Genomic DNA, 15686 nt, shown 5'->3' on the forward strand with positions numbered 1-15686 from the left:
AAAATACATACAAACATAATCTACGATATGCAAACAACAATAAAATATTAAATTCTATCGCACTTTAACTCTTAATAAAATAACTACAAGCATTTTATGTATCATATGAATCCACTACTTATTCAAATGCTAAGTGAAACTTTTTAGTCCCATATTTATTCTGAATATAATCAATCCATAATCTCCACTCCACAGTATATCTCTGTTGCGATTGGTCTTTCAAGTACGCTGAAATCTTTGCCATTTCCGCCAAATTGGAAACTTCTTCTATAGTCGGCAGTATACATCTTGTCATGTATAAATAATGAGGCTTGTTTTCTCAGAATCTTTACTAAAGCAGGCAGAAAATATAATCTCTGTCTTGTAATCATGTTTTTAACGGAAATGAGTGAAAGGACACAAGACATACAAATAAAGGACTGCGAAATACTATTTTCTTCATAATTTAGTTTAATATTGAGAGGCTGTGCGCATAACTTGTTCTGGGATCAAATTAAAATGATACTTAAAAATAAGGAAACGGTGAGGGAGTTCCTGGTTTTGGTTTTTTTTTTTAAATTTTTGTAGGAAGACGGGCATGAGCATAGCGATAATGAGGATGACGAGGAAGAAGATGATGATGATGAAGATTTGGAGGTGGTTGAAAGTTCAGATGAAACAGATTCTGATTCTGATGAAAAAGGTAAGCTAGACAGAGAGATAGATGTAGTTAATGTGTCATCATTTTCTCCTTTGACCTAAATAGGTATTTTAAAATTAAGACAGGCAGTCTGGAGACTACATTTAATATGTATTTCAGGAAGCGTTCATGATTGGATGACATATTATGATTAGTAAATCTCCACGGTTATAAAGATTTCAGTGAGACATTAGAGGGGTGTTTTTTAGTAGGTTTTCTGCTTTTAAGTTAACCATCAGTTTACTTTTGGCTTTCAGATTTATAAAATAGATATAAAAATTAAATGTACTTTGGAAAGAATGAACATTCAACTTTGAAATGATATTTTAAATGCTTATTTTTAGGCAGTTGGTCATTCATAAATCATGCATCCCGGCTGAAGATTTCTTAGTTGTAAGCCTGAACTTTAATTGCAACTTTATCATTAAAAATGTATACAAATTTTTTTACTAATGAATAAGTAACGACTATTACGAGAAATCAAGCTTTAATGCTGGAGCCATCAGTTCTTCCTATTAAAGGACTATAATATAGATAATCTTATCTAGAAAAAAGATGGTAATGTAAATATATTGAAAATGTTTAATGTAGATATACAAACAGTTTGGGGCCCCAAACAAGTCTGAATTTCCAATCGAGGTTCTACCATATAGCTAGTTTTTGAGTGCCGCAATGCATTACATTCTTTTTAATGCTTTTAATTTCCTTAATTATAGTGAATTATCAGGCAGATTTAGCAAACATTACATGTGAAATTGCCATAAAACAGAAGCTCATTGATGAACTAGAGAATAGCCAACGAAGGCTTCAGACTTTGAAAAGACAATATGAAGAAAAGCTAATGATGTTGCAGCATAAAATTCGAGATACACAGCTTGAAAGAGATCAGGTGCTTCAGAATCTGGGTAAGACAATTTTCACTCACCAAATAATTGGATTAAATATATTGATTTTTTTAAAAAAATCTATTGTTGATGAAAATAGCAATAGGCCTACATAAAAATATCCAATGTGGTCATCAGATATTTGTGGAGACCAGCTCATGTACTAGACATTCTAAGAACTACTATAGCTGAATTTGTTGTTAATGACAATGTCTTGGAAACCTCATATAAATTCTGTCTCTCCCCACAATACCAGATAGAATTGAGGTAGTGTAATCTTGGGTTTCTTTCTCACACTCTCTTCCTTTCTCATGATTAGTTGGTACTTATGCAGTAGACAAATCAAGGCCATTTCTGCACTTCTCTACAGGATAAGTATCCACGATACTTATCCCAATCATTCGGAGGGATTACCACTCTTTTTGCAGATCTGAGCAACAAGAGACATTCTACCTTAGGAAGGAAAAACTGTAGCAAAAGCTGGAAGTTTGCTTATTACTTCAACAATTGATATGGCCACTCATCTTGTTATTGTAGGTGGGTGACATTAAATTAAATAAAAACCCCAGGGCCTAAATAATTAGGAATAATTACAGTCATAATCATTATATAGTATGCCAGAGATCCAGTAACTACTTTTGGTCTTACAAGTCTGTAACAAACAACAAGCAACATTTGGGTTTTTACCCCCAAATGATCCATCATTTCCTCCCCAAGTCCTCACGGGCAGATAGAAATTTGGAATAGTTTCAAAAGGCACCCAGTATTGAAAACCAACTCCTTCCTCCTAACTTGCATGATTTCCCCTAACCCAGGGGTAGGCAGCCTTGGCTCTTTTATGACTCGGGGACTTCAACTCCCAGAATTCCTGAGCCAGCAGGAATTCTGGGAGTTGATGTCCACCAGTCATAAAAGAGCCAAGGTTGCCTACCCCTGCCCTAACCCGTTGTTTGCACAATCACTATTGCTGTGCATCTCAAATATTTTGCCAAGATTTTGCTGAAAGATATTCTTTCTTTCTTTAGTGGCAACATCAACTCTTAAATCACATTTGCCTTTGTCAATAGCAACAATGTTTGTGGCATGTGGCCTGTGATATTCCTTTAAATTTGTTAAATGTGTATTATCTATTATTCTGTCCTGGATCAAGACTTGCTTTTTAGAATTGATGGATGGTGTGTTTTCTCTTATGTTGCATTGGGCTCGTATTAGTTGGCTAGCTGAATGATTATGAATAATGTAAAGATTCTTCACATGAGATCCAGCTGACAAGTTATTTCAGATCAGCCAAAGCCTTGTTGCAATGATAAATATAATACTAGGGACACATGGGGAGAAAATTCTCATGGTGTTCTCCTGCTATGTCTATGACAGCCATCTGGCATATCAGAATGGAGGCCCATGACACAAGAGGTACAAAGGTCTTTGCCTTTTTTTCCTCTCCTTGTTTTTTTTTAAAAACTAGTAAAAAGGACAACTAGCCAAAATTGAAAACTGATCCAACTTAGCATTGTGCCTTATTTTAAGGCTAGAATCTGTGTGATTGTAGCTCATGTGCTGAGAAATCCATTAACATTGTTAGGTTCAGTGGAGTCCTGCTCAGAAGAAAAAGCAAAAAAGATTAAAAGTGAATATGAAAAGAAGCTCCAGTCCATGAATAAACAACTCCAGAGGCTTCAGGCAGCCCAGAAAGAACATGCACGATTACTTAAAAATCAGTCACAGTATGAAAAGCAACTGAAAAAATTGCAACAGGATGTTGCAGAAATGAAGAAAACAAAGGTATTCCACCTCACCTTACAATTTCTAGTATTGTGTGCATCCACCTGAATGATCAGCTGTATTACCAGATAAACCCTGTCTTTCATTTTGCTGCTTGAAACCATCCGGATGACTTGATCAAGGCTGCAATGTTACCCATTGCTCATAAATGAAAATGGTCACTTACCAGTATAATGTTTGTAACCTGCATTTCTATTCACATGGCTATGGGTGTTTTCACAACTGTCCCCTTCTTGTATATTTCTTCTTGTATGCAAATATTTGAGGGAACACCTGCTGCCAGCATCAAGTTCCCTTCGTCCAGTGCGCTCCCACAGGGAGGGTCTCCTCAGGGTGCCGCCGGTTAAAGACTGCCGGCGGGTAACACCCAGGGGTAGGGCCTTCTCAGTGGGTGCACCTGCCCTGTGGAACCAGCTGCCCGCGGAGCTTAGGACTGCCCCCAACCTCCGTTCATTCCGCCGGGACCTGAAGACCTGGCTCTTCGAGCTCTCTGGCCCAGGCTGAGAATATTTTTAATTTTAATTTTAACTGGGTTTTAATTTTCTCAGGGTTCTATTTAATCTCTTTTAATTTCTTTTAACGTTTGTATTGACTGTTTTTTTAAATGCCCTGTAAACCGCCCTGAGTCCTTCGGGAAAGGGCGGTATATAAATCTAAATAAATAAATAAATAAATGTTATGATGCTGATGCTATAGAGATCGTTGCCTTTGACACATTGATTCGCCCCCCTTCAGTAATTTAGAATGTGATAAGCAGCGATTGAGTTGATTAAAGATGGTGAAATAACTTTTATTACAGGTTCGCTTGATGAAACAAATGAAAGAAGAACAAGAGAAAGCCAGGATGAATGAATCTAGAAGAAACAAAGAGATTGCACAGCTTAAAAAAGAACAGAGAAAACGAGAGGTGATTAATAAATTGGTCAAAATGTATTGCATTCTCGTGAGATAAAAGTAAATATTTACTTTTATATATAAGTAGATATTTAAAGCTTGAACTGAAAGAGAGCCATATTATTTGGATTTAGTATCACAGCTATGGGGAATTTGGTTAACAGTAAAGCACATCTTGAGAATAATGGGGGAAAAAACTGCTTTGATTCTCTATATAGGAATTTTGTGGAATTGGGCAAAGAACATGCCATGGCTTGGTTTCCCAAGATTTCTTTCTTGGGATTTTTATTTTAAAAAGCAGTTTGTAAGTGATCTGGAATTTAAGGTGAGGGGGTTCAAACTTACGTTTAGTGCAGGTGAAAAAGAAAAGAGAAAAAAGGGGAAAATGAAAAAAAGTTGAGAGGTAGAAAAGGAAAAAGCAGAAAAAAAATGAAAAGAGAGAAAAAAGATATAAAGTGGCTTCCAATCTTTACAGCAGATATAACTATAGCACAATTATAAATTGTAGTAAAGATACATTGTGACTGTCTTTTTTCTGTAGTCTAGCCCAAGGGTAGGCAACCTCGGCTCTTTTATGACTCATGGACTTCAACTCCCAGAATTCCTGAGTCTAGGAGTTGAAGTCCATGAGTCATAAAAGAGCCGAGGTTGCCTACCCCTGGTCTAGCCCAGGGGTGTCAAACTGCCGGCCCATGGGCCGGATGCGTCATCTGGAAACCACGCCCACCCCATTGCCTGCAATGGCAAAACCGTCCTGATACATTGCGCGATGTCACGTATTGTCGGGAATGTGACATGTCTGGTCTAGCTTATCTAACCATCAAAACCATAAATCATAAGCTCATTTTTTTCTTTTTTATGCAAAAAGTCATTACCAGTAAATATAGATACAGGTAGTCTTTGACTTATGGCCACAATTGAGTCCGAAATTAATGTTGCTAAATGAAACATTTGTTAAGTGAATTTTGCCCCATTTTATGACTTTTCTTGCCATAGTTAAGTGAATCACTGCAATTGTTAACTTAGTAACATGGTTGTTAAGTGAATCTGGCTTCCCCATTGACTTTGTCAGAAGGTCACAAAAGGGGATCCCCTGAGCACTGCAACTGTCATAAATGTGAGTCAGTTGCCAAGTGTGTGAATTTTGATCACGAGACTATGGGGATGCTGCAGTGGTCTTAAGTGTAAAAAGTGGTCATAAGTCCCTTTTTTCAGGGCCGTTGTAACTTTGAATGGTCACTAAATAAAATAAACTGTCAAGGGCGTAAGTTGTAGGTATTGCCAGATCTTTTCATCTTTGCGCATATAATAATCTTGCTACACTTACTATATATAAAAACAATGTTCCATGACTTGGAACAACAGAAGCTTGGTCCTGTTCCAGAGGGCATCAACCATTGGTGGAATTGAAATATGTGAACAACCGGTTCTCTGTGGATGTTGCTTCCGGAAGTCCATTCTGGGCCTGGGCAATAAAAAACTATTTCCCATTTCTGCCGAAGTGGTGCAAAGTTGCTGAATCCCACCACTGGCATCAACCCGAGGCCATTATGTGGCCTCATGCACCTCATTTATGGTCCTCCAGGATGGGGAGATTATGCCATTGAAATTTGATGTCAAAGTTTGGGGGGCATTTTATTTAATTAGGGGAAGTTTTAAAAAGGGATGTAATAACAGTTTCCTTTCTAAAGGCCTCATGCCACTGTTGCCATCAGCTGTGAATCTTGGAAATAGGCTACTCACCATCCACAGATAGCACAGAATTTTTGGATTCTTTCCTTCTAATGATGCCATCGTATTTCTCTGATCCCAAAAGGCAGTCAGCTGAGTTACGAACCTTAGCTCCTCAGAAATTGCCTGTCATATCCCATATTGAAATGTTTTCCGTTGTGGTTTTCACACTGAAAGAATTGCATTGTTGGCTTACTATGCTTGTTCTTCTTTACAGCATCAGCTAAAACTTCTGGAAGCCCAAAAGAAGAACCAGGAAGTTATTCTACGCCGCAGAACTGAAGAGGTACCACAGTAATTCAGTTCTGCCATCTATATGTAAATTATGATATATCATCTAATTTTTAAAAAGTTTTTTAGTTATTAAAATAGTTACCTATTTTAGGTTACAGCTCTTCGGCGACAAGCCAGACCTATATCTGATAAAGTGTCTGGGAGAGTGAATCGGAAGCTGAGTCTACCTGAGCACTCAAATCAAGAAGCTGCATCCTCAGTAGACAGTGATGGATCAAAACAGAAGATGAGAATCCCCGTAGCAAGAGTCCAAGCATTACCAGCATCAAATGGAACCAAGTAATGCTATGCAAACACTATTTTGCGTATATTAAAATGAATAATACTTTGGTCCTTTTGCCTGTCAGATGGATCACAATTTCCTAAGAACATTACCTTACTCTATGATGGGTTGGACAATGTTTTAGGGACTATAAGATTATTCAGACCCCTTTCTGAAGTTAAATCCTCCAGGTTTTTCTCTCCAATGCTTGTTGTTGTTGTTAGTTGCGAAGTCATGTCCGACCCATCGCGACCCTATGGACAACGTTCCTCCAGGCCTTCCTGTCCTCTACCATCTTCTGGAGTCCATTTAAGCTCATGCCTACTGCTTCAGTGACTCCATCCAGCCACCTCATTCTCCGTCGTCCCCTTCTTCTATTGCCCTCAATCTTTCCCAGCATTAGGCTCTTCTCCAGTGAGTCCTTCCTTCTCATTAAGTGGCCAAAGTATTTGAGTTTTAGCTTCAGGATCTGGCCTTCTAAAGAGCAGTCAGGGTTGATCTCCTCTAGGACTGACCGGTTTGATCGCCTTGCAGTCCAAGGGACTCGCAGGAGTCTTCTCCAATGCTAGGGCCTTAGAAATCTAGGGATCCCGACATCAGAAACTGATTACTCAGACTCTCTTTCTCAAATTAAATCCTCCAGATTTTTCTCTCTCCAATTCTAGGGCCTTAAAAGTCTATTGATCCCAACATCAGAAACTGATTACTCAGACCCTGTTTCTCAAATTAAATCCTCCAGATTTTTCTCTCTCCAGGGCTAGGGCCTTAGAAGTCTATTGATCCCAAAATCAGAATCTGATATTGAGAAATCGTGAAGGGAATTTTTTGGAAGGACAATCTGGAAGGACCTGAAATCCAAAGGACTCTCATTCCTTACCTTAGATACTCAAACCATGGGGATAAATTATAATGGAGTAGATCTGTTACATGATTTCATTTTCTTCCTAGTGTAGGCAATTCAAGGGATTATAGTGGAGGAAATTGTTGTTTCTCCAGCTTCATATTGTATGGCCATCAGTTCACCAGGATAACAGGCAAGAGTTGTGTTTCTGCTGGGAGAAACCTAAGGTTGGACCTTGAATCTTCTGCCTAGAAGGCATGTGTCCTTTATATTATAACAGCAACAGAAAACATCCTCTGCAGACTTTATTTTTTGCCCTTGCTAGATGATGCTGTTTGTAAATAGCAGATTAATTAATAATAGAAGAGCAACTGAAAGCTAGCAATGATAGTTTGAGGAGACTTTTTATTCCAAGCTTGAGCATTAGAAGTCCCAACATTTATTGAGGTTTCATAATTTTTACATAATTTACTGTACATGTAGATATAGACACATATACACATTATTTTGCACAAATGTATCACACATCAGTTCTGACCATCTTTGACACACATTAAACTTGGCGTGTTTATTGCTTGTATATAAATGCAAATAGGAAAACTCTAATATCTATTTTTTAAAATTAATGAACATCTCCAGGTTTCATATCTGATGATAACACATTTCTAATAGGGATATGATATCAGAGATAGGATATAATTCTGGAATGTTGGGAACTATTTGATTTAAATGTTTGTAAAACAAAATAGGTGTTGCAATAGTACTGAGCACATATCTGGAACCAATGTTTATATTTCTGAAAATTAGTATTACTTCTTTCCGTGCCAGAGGTTTTAAATATTAAGGCTGGTGTTTTCTCGTACTGCTGCTGGCACAAAACATAACTCAGATGTTACGTTGTTATACATTTCTGAATTGTTAAATGATATACATTTCTGAATTCTTTACAGGAGTAAATATCAAAGGAAAGCAATGACTTCAAGAGTTTATACTTCCAGGAGTGCAAGAATGAAATGGCAGTTACTTGAGCGGCGATTAACAGAGATTATTATGCAGAAGATGACCATATCTAATATGGAAAGCGATATGAATAGGTTATTGAAGGTACAGCTTATTTCAGATACTCTGTTATACATTTTGGCTTTTAAAATTGTCTTTTTTGCATTACACCCCCCCCTAGTAATATACATGTAAATGTGATGCAAACTCTAAAGATTTTAAAGACCAACTACTTTTGCATTATAGATGCTGAACATTGTTTCTTTCCCACAAAAATACAGTGAACGTAATAGAATTAATGTTCTTCCTTTCCCACCATAAAATATCGGAATGTCTACATTTCCCAGCTGATATGTTCTGTACACTTCTGAATTTTAGCAACGTGAAGAACTTACCAAAAGGAAAGAAAAGCTTGCCAGAAGAAGGGAGAGAATAATCAAAGAGGGTATCCCAGATATAGATAAAAGCATCCATAATATCAACGAAGAGATGGAGTCACTAATGGCCAATATAGATTACATCAATGATAGTATTTCTGACTGCCAAGCAAATATCATGCAAATGGAAGAAGCAAAGGTAGGCCAGCCCCACATATTTTTAAAAAAGTATTAAGTTTCAATAGACAACGTAATTATCTTTTTGAGGCTTTTACTTCCTATGAAATTAACTTTATGTAGGGCTGACTTTGAAAATATTGTGTCTGAGCTGCTAACCCATGTAAGATATAGGGACTGTATGATAACTGAACAGAACAATCTGGATTGGTGAAAACCATTTAAGGTGTTGGTGTTGCTCTTAAAGCTTAATAGAAATTCTGATCCCAGTTTTGGGTTGTAAATTGAGGACTACCTGCATTTTATTAAAACGGGTATAATTTTTCCTGATTGTAATTTTGTGCTGGTCTACGACTGAAATAAAAAATGGATTTTATTTTTACTTTGCATACAGATAGAACTATCAGTTTAGTTGTGTTGGTAACATTTTTTTATATCTTTCTTTGTGAACATTTCTTACTTGAAAGAGCAATGAGGCAGTAGTTGGAATTTTGCTTTATTTGTTATTAAACTTCAATATACATAATATATTCTGAATATTCTGATGCCTTGTGCAAAAGTATACATAATTGCTTGCATTGGAATTACAACTAACCCATTTGATTAATACATGTTCAATTTTATAGAAAGTTTTTGTCTTTATTAATAAAATTTCCAATTTCAAAAATTCTTAAGGTATAATATTTCTGTTTCCTGTTGTTGGTACAGGAAGAAGGAGACACTTTAGATGTTACAGCTGTTATTAACGCCTGTACTCTCACTGAAGCTCGTTATTTGCTTGATCATTTCCTTACTATGGGCATTAATAAGGTAATCAACAGAGTGAAGGGGTTTTTCTGGAATTAATAACATTGAAACCATTGTTTGACTAGGAGGCAGAGGATATATTTCTTTCAAGTTCAATATTTGGTGATTATTCCATTGACTTTTAAGTCGGCTCCCACATCTAACAAAATGTATTCATTTGTGTTGTCAGGACCCACCCCAAACCACGTCTTAGGAAGACAAAACTCTTGGAGCCAAATCTTAGTCCAAAAGAAATCTTTACTATGACATGCTTGGTTGTAGGAATACAAGACAGGACTTAATATTGTTCTACAAATTAAACCCTTATAAAGAGTTCCCGGTTCAACCCCCCCTTAACCCCATTTGGTCAGTCCCCCATCGTTTACCTCGTATCATCCCTCTCGTGGGAAAAAGGAACTTAGGACCTTTTATGTTTATTGCTCTCTTCCGTGACACAAGCCAGATGATCCTACCCTAACCCCTCTCTTTTGTTCCCCCAGTTCAAAAGGCTTCTCTTTTCCTTTGAAATGCCTAATACAGGCTCAATACACATCCATTCCCTCCTTCTCGGGAGATGGCAGGATCCATGGAATAATGTTTTAAACATACATTTATGAATATGATATAAATGGATTCTGACATGTGTATATAAAGTAGTTAGCCACATTGAGGCTTTTCAAAAGAAGTACAATAAGGCAGTTTTTAAAATCTTTTAACAGGGTCTCCATGCAGCTCAAAAAGAGGCTCAAATCAAAGTTCTTGAAGGACGCCTTAAGCAAACTGAAATCACCACCGCTACCCAAAACCAACTCTTATTTCACATGTTGAAAGAGAAAGCAGAATTAAACCCTGAACTAGATGCTTTACTGGGCCATGCATTACAAGGTAACCTGAATGTTCTGCAAAATGGAATTATATTGCCTGCTGGATTTGCTTATGAAGCATGGTGTATGGAATGTCTTTCCATTAGTGTCTTACGAATAGATGCTGTACTTAAATTATATGATAAAATATGACTCAAAGTTAGTGCATGTAAAGGTGTTTCATTCTTGTTGCAAATGATCTGTTCTTTACCAATGAAATGCAAGGGGAAAAGTGTAGTTAATTGGTTTTAGAGCATGATTCAATTACTAAGTAATTTTATCTACCAAATTAAATGGTCTGCAAATTGAAGTACTTAAAATAAAATTCTCAGTATTTAAATTTAGTTTCTCCGTACAGTTCTAAAAAAGCTAGTTTTGTGTCATCTATGGCATCTATTCTGATAGTTCTGATAGTCTTAATCTGAAGGTCTCTTTGATTGGCCATTCTGCTAATTTATTGGTTTTGATTGGTGTGTTGATTTTTGTTTCCTCCTTACTGTTGTTTTACACAGACCTAGATAGCATACCATTGGGTAAGTATGTATAGCTTTTTGTGTCCTGCATAGCTGCATGAGATACTAATAATTATATGTGTACACTAACTGGCACATCATTGAGTGTGAACGTCCATAAAGTCTGCATGTACTATCTGGGAAATGTACATGGGTGCCACGATGCCATCACACAGCAAATGACAATTTTATTTGTTCTCCCTTGCTTCCCTCTTGCAGATGCCCATGCAGACATGCTTATTGTTATACGCTTACAGAGTTGTTTTACTTAGAAGTTTCTTTTGTTACCAAAAATTACTAGTTGGATGATAACTGAAGCAGGCATGAATGCAACCATTGTGAATGTACTTAAAAGCTTATCTTTTTGTTCATTTGGATGCTGTAGCTACTAGGCTGTTCCTGATACAGTTGTGTTCTTATTATAACACATGTAACAATTACTTTTTGTTAACATAATTTTAACGCATTTTAGCAGCTCCCTTTTCTACTTTATGGGGAATTGAATGTTTAACTTGAAAAGTTTCATTATAAATATGATGGATATTTAAGTGTGCATTGCAGAGATGGGCATATTCAGTGCTAGTACATACCATTTTGTTAAAGGGCCAAGAATGAAGTTGAGCTGAAATGAGAGACTTTATTATATGTGTAGTGTCAGTCCATATAATTATGTCCCTTTTTTCAATCTGCATTAAGTAAGAATAATAGAATGCTATTGCCCAGTTGCTAGTTGCTATAACTGAATTGTACTTGCTATTGTATTAAATATACAGGTAGTCCTTGACTTACAACAGTTCATTGAGTGACTGTTCAAAGTTACAACGGCACTGAAAAAGGTGACTTACGACCATTTTTCACAGTTCTGACTTTTGCAGCATCCCCATGGACACGTGATTAAAATTCAGATGTTTGGCAACTGGTTTCTATTTATAACAGTTGCAGTGTCCTAGACCTAGGGCAGGGGTAGACAACCTCGGCTCTTTTATGACTCATGGACTTCAACTCCCAGAATTCCTGAGTTAGCTATGCTGACTCAGGAATTCTAGGAGTTGAAGTCCATGAGTCATAAAAGCCGAGGTTGCCTACCCCTGACCTAGGGTCATGTGCTCACCTTTGTCAAATAGCCCATGGCAAAAGGTTCAAAATGTATGAAAGCCGCCAATTTGCCTACCTTGACTTAAAGTTTCAAATATGAAATTTTTCATATAAATGCCATTTTTGTGGACTTTCAAGCTATTTTCATAATCACTGATATTTAGCACTGTTTCATGTGAATAAATGGACACAACAGTGGCACCTCCTTCCAGGTTCATCATTTTCATTTAAAAGGGTATTGTTTAGCAGGCTTCAGATGCATAGGCCAGATCTGTTTGTACTCTGCGCTTCCATTTGCCATTTTATACATGCATAAAATATGAAAAATATATAGTTAAGAGTCCATTCCCATTTTATACATGTGTACAATGTACATATGTAAAACTTTATACAGATTTAACATTCTATTTTAGGGAACAGCCCTTCCTCTCATTAGTCTGTTAAAGATTTACTGTATATTTTTGGATCCCTAAAATTATGCACAGGATCAAATTGGATTTCAAAGTCCTCTCCCTAGCCTTCATTTGTTTCCCTTACTTCAGCGTGAATGGAACTAAAGCAGACAATTTACATGCGACTAGCATTCCCTTTAGATATATACTGTAGAAGCCAGCTTACAGCTCTTTTTCTAGTAACTGTGAGAGGGATCTTGGAGTCCTAGTGGACAATCACTTAAATATGAGCCAGCAGTATGCTGCAGCTGCCAAAAAAGCCAACACAGTGCTAGGCTGCATTACCAGAGGGATAGAATCAAGATCACATGAAGTATTAATATCACTTTACAATGCCTTGGTAAGGCCACACTTGGAATACTGCATCCAGTTTTGGCCACCACCATGTAAAATAGATGTTGAGACTCTAGAAAGAGTATAGAGAAGAGCAACAAAGATGGTTAGGGGACTGGAGGCTAAACATATAAGGAATGGCTGCTGGAATTGGGTATGTCTAGTTTAATGAAGAGAAGGACGAGGGGGGACATGATAGCAGTGTTCCAGTATCTCAGGGGTTGCCACAAAGAAGAGGGAGTCAAGCTATTCTCTAAAGTGCCTGAAGGCAGGACAAGAATCAATGGATGGAAACTAACCAAGGAGAGAAGCCTAAAACTAAGGAGAAACTTCCTGACAGTTAAAACAATTAACCAGTGGAACAACCTGCCTCCAGAGGTGGTGAATGCTCCAACACTGGAAGTTTTTAAGAAGAGACTGGACAGCCATTTGTCCGAAATGGTATAGGGTTTCCTGCCTGAGCAGGCGGTTGGACTAGATGACCTCCAAGGTCCCTTCCAAACTTTATTGTTATTATTATACTACAGAAAGTGATCTTCTTTCAGCTGTGAAACAGAGGGTCTCTTTCAGCATCTGAATACTTATAATGGGCATTTTGGGGTTCTTGACCTCCATTTTGGCATTTTCACAAATGTTTTTTAACCTCTGTTGAAATCTATTTAGAAATTTGAATAACTACTATTATTAATGTTTTTTAAAATTTTATTTTGGTCCTTGATTCACATAGTGATCTTGAGAAGGCTTTATCCAGCTTCAGCTGGCACCAGATCAGAATAAGTATTGGATGACAGAAATGAGTATTTCAGTATCTTGAAATGGTTTTCTTCTAGCAGCTAGTATTATTGTGAATATTAAATGCTGAATTTATATCCAACAATAAATCTGGAGCCCTATTTGGTATTAGTTATATGGAACTCTCTCAAGCAAGTGCTTCTCTTAAGCAAATTGTTATAGTAACAATTTTGTGAATTTATATTTTATTAATGCAAATCAGAATAATTTTTCTAAGCAGCAAATACTTGGTGGACTAAGTGCTGGGATGCTATGGCATTTTATGTGTGGTCTCTACTTCCTTGACGTCTTTACAATTTTCTTCTCTATATGGATGATAGACAATGAGAAAATATAAGCTATTTCTATTGATTCAGAAAAATTTAAAAAGTGAGTTCAACAAAGGGATTCCATTTATGGATATTATGGAAAACTAGGTCAGTTCAATTGAATGTTATTTTAAGTAAAAGCTGTTATTAGAAGAGTATACAGTACTAATTACTCTCCCTCTGATCTCTAGATAGTTTGAAAAGTCCTTAGAATAGATACATATTTTGTTGAATTGAAATTGGCCAACAAACATAATGATTTTGAAACTTTTCTAGAAAATGTGGAAGACAGTACTGATGAAGATGTTCCTTTGAATAGTCCAGGCGCTGAAGGAAGGTGAGATCAATGGAAACTGTAGTCATTAAATTTTCAATATAACCTTTCTCAGTATTTTCTAGAACAGATTCTATAGAAAATAAAGGTAAGCAAAGGGGATAAGCTGTTGTTGTAGATAGTTAACATATATATTTCCATGAACTTTTTCTTTAACTGTAAGAAAATAGCTTAGTTTGAGTTCTTGAAGATCTACTTTTGTATACACACTGTCACACATACACACGCACGCATGTATGTATATTGATAAATATGAAGTCTGGATACATCTCAATCACTCAGATAATCTGGATAAAAACAAATTACAAACCCATAGGCTCTTAAGGCCAATTCTCTCCTCGTTAGTCCTTTGGGGAAAATGTAGATAAATACAACATCTGGAATCATAGCACATATTCAGTCTTTACTTTGGGGGAGCCTTTCACGTGTTCAACCTCTGTATATCCTGTCTAAACAAGTGATGGGAAGAAAACTATGTTAGAGTAAGAACATGTTTATGGGATAATAATGAAAGGATGAACATATATGTCAGGTCTGAAATCCGGCCTTCCAGAAGATTTTAAAAGTGGGCTTTTCCACAAGGCATTGAGATAGAACGAGGCTGGAGCCTGGTAATTATTATGGTTTATGGAGAGTGTTGTTTTAGGGCAGGGGTGTCAAACTCAATTTCATTGAGGGCCGCATCAGCATTGCGGTTGCCCTCAGGGGGTCGGGTGGGTGTGGCCTGGGTGGGCGTGGCTAGAGTGCGTATGGCCTACTGGGTGGGCATGGCCAGCTCTACATCGTTCGCATCAAGGGTGCCTATGGGGGCCTGGGCAGAAGTGGGACAGATCTGAGGGTCTCTGGCAGAAGGAGGGTCTCTGGGCCAGGACCAAGGCAGTGGGGGCCGTTCCCTCACTGTTTCCAGGATGGCTTCGCGGGCCGCATGAAACCACTTCACGGGCCAGATCTGGCCCCCGGGCCTTGTGTTTGACATGTCTGTTTTAGGGCAATGTGAATTGTTTTTGGATGCTATTTTTTACTGTTCTTTCTATGTTGTTATTGCTATTATTGTGAACCATACCAAGATGGCACATAAGATAAACGGTCATATAAGTCTTTTAACTTTTTCATACACACACACACACACACACACACACACTCACTCACTCACAGTGGAGGAGGGATACCTTGTATCCATGAGGTCTTACCACTAAATGTATGGTTTTGTTTGCAGTTCTTTATCTTCAGATCTTATGAAACTTTGTAGTGAAGTCAAGCCTAAAAGTAAGGTAAGTTATGAGTAAAACAC

The 15686-nt window shown here is 37.3% G+C and overlaps 1 protein-coding gene across 5 annotated transcripts in view; it reads left to right on the top strand.

Moving 5' to 3' along the window:
• The window catches only part of KIF21A (kinesin family member 21A), a 103860-nt gene that overhangs the window by 63534 nt on the left and 24640 nt on the right, over positions 1–15686 (top strand). For 3 of the 5 annotated variants that reach the window (XM_083366229.1, XM_083366231.1, XM_083366233.1), the window contains exons 13-25: positions 568–682; positions 1396–1584; positions 3146–3345; positions 4145–4252; positions 6188–6256; positions 6356–6543; positions 8318–8471; positions 8745–8942; positions 9629–9730; positions 10426–10591; positions 11082–11102; positions 14338–14398; positions 15612–15666. In XM_083366229.1, coding sequence (XP_083222355.1) covers positions 568–682; positions 1396–1584; positions 3146–3345; positions 4145–4252; positions 6188–6256; positions 6356–6543; positions 8318–8471; positions 8745–8942; positions 9629–9730; positions 10426–10591; positions 11082–11102; positions 14338–14398; positions 15612–15666 — 1626 coding nt within the window. The remainder of the gene's footprint in view (positions 1–567; positions 683–1395; positions 1585–3145; positions 3346–4144; positions 4253–6187; positions 6257–6355; positions 6544–8317; positions 8472–8744; positions 8943–9628; positions 9731–10425; positions 10592–11081; positions 11103–14337; positions 14399–15611; positions 15667–15686) is intronic. The other 2 variants (XM_083366230.1, XM_083366232.1) reach the window with 1 other exon arrangement.

The sequence above is a fragment of the Vipera ursinii genome (assembly GCF_947247035.1).
Source record: "Vipera ursinii genome assembly, chromosome: 6".
Classification (NCBI taxonomy): domain Eukaryota; kingdom Metazoa; phylum Chordata; class Lepidosauria; order Squamata; family Viperidae; genus Vipera; species Vipera ursinii.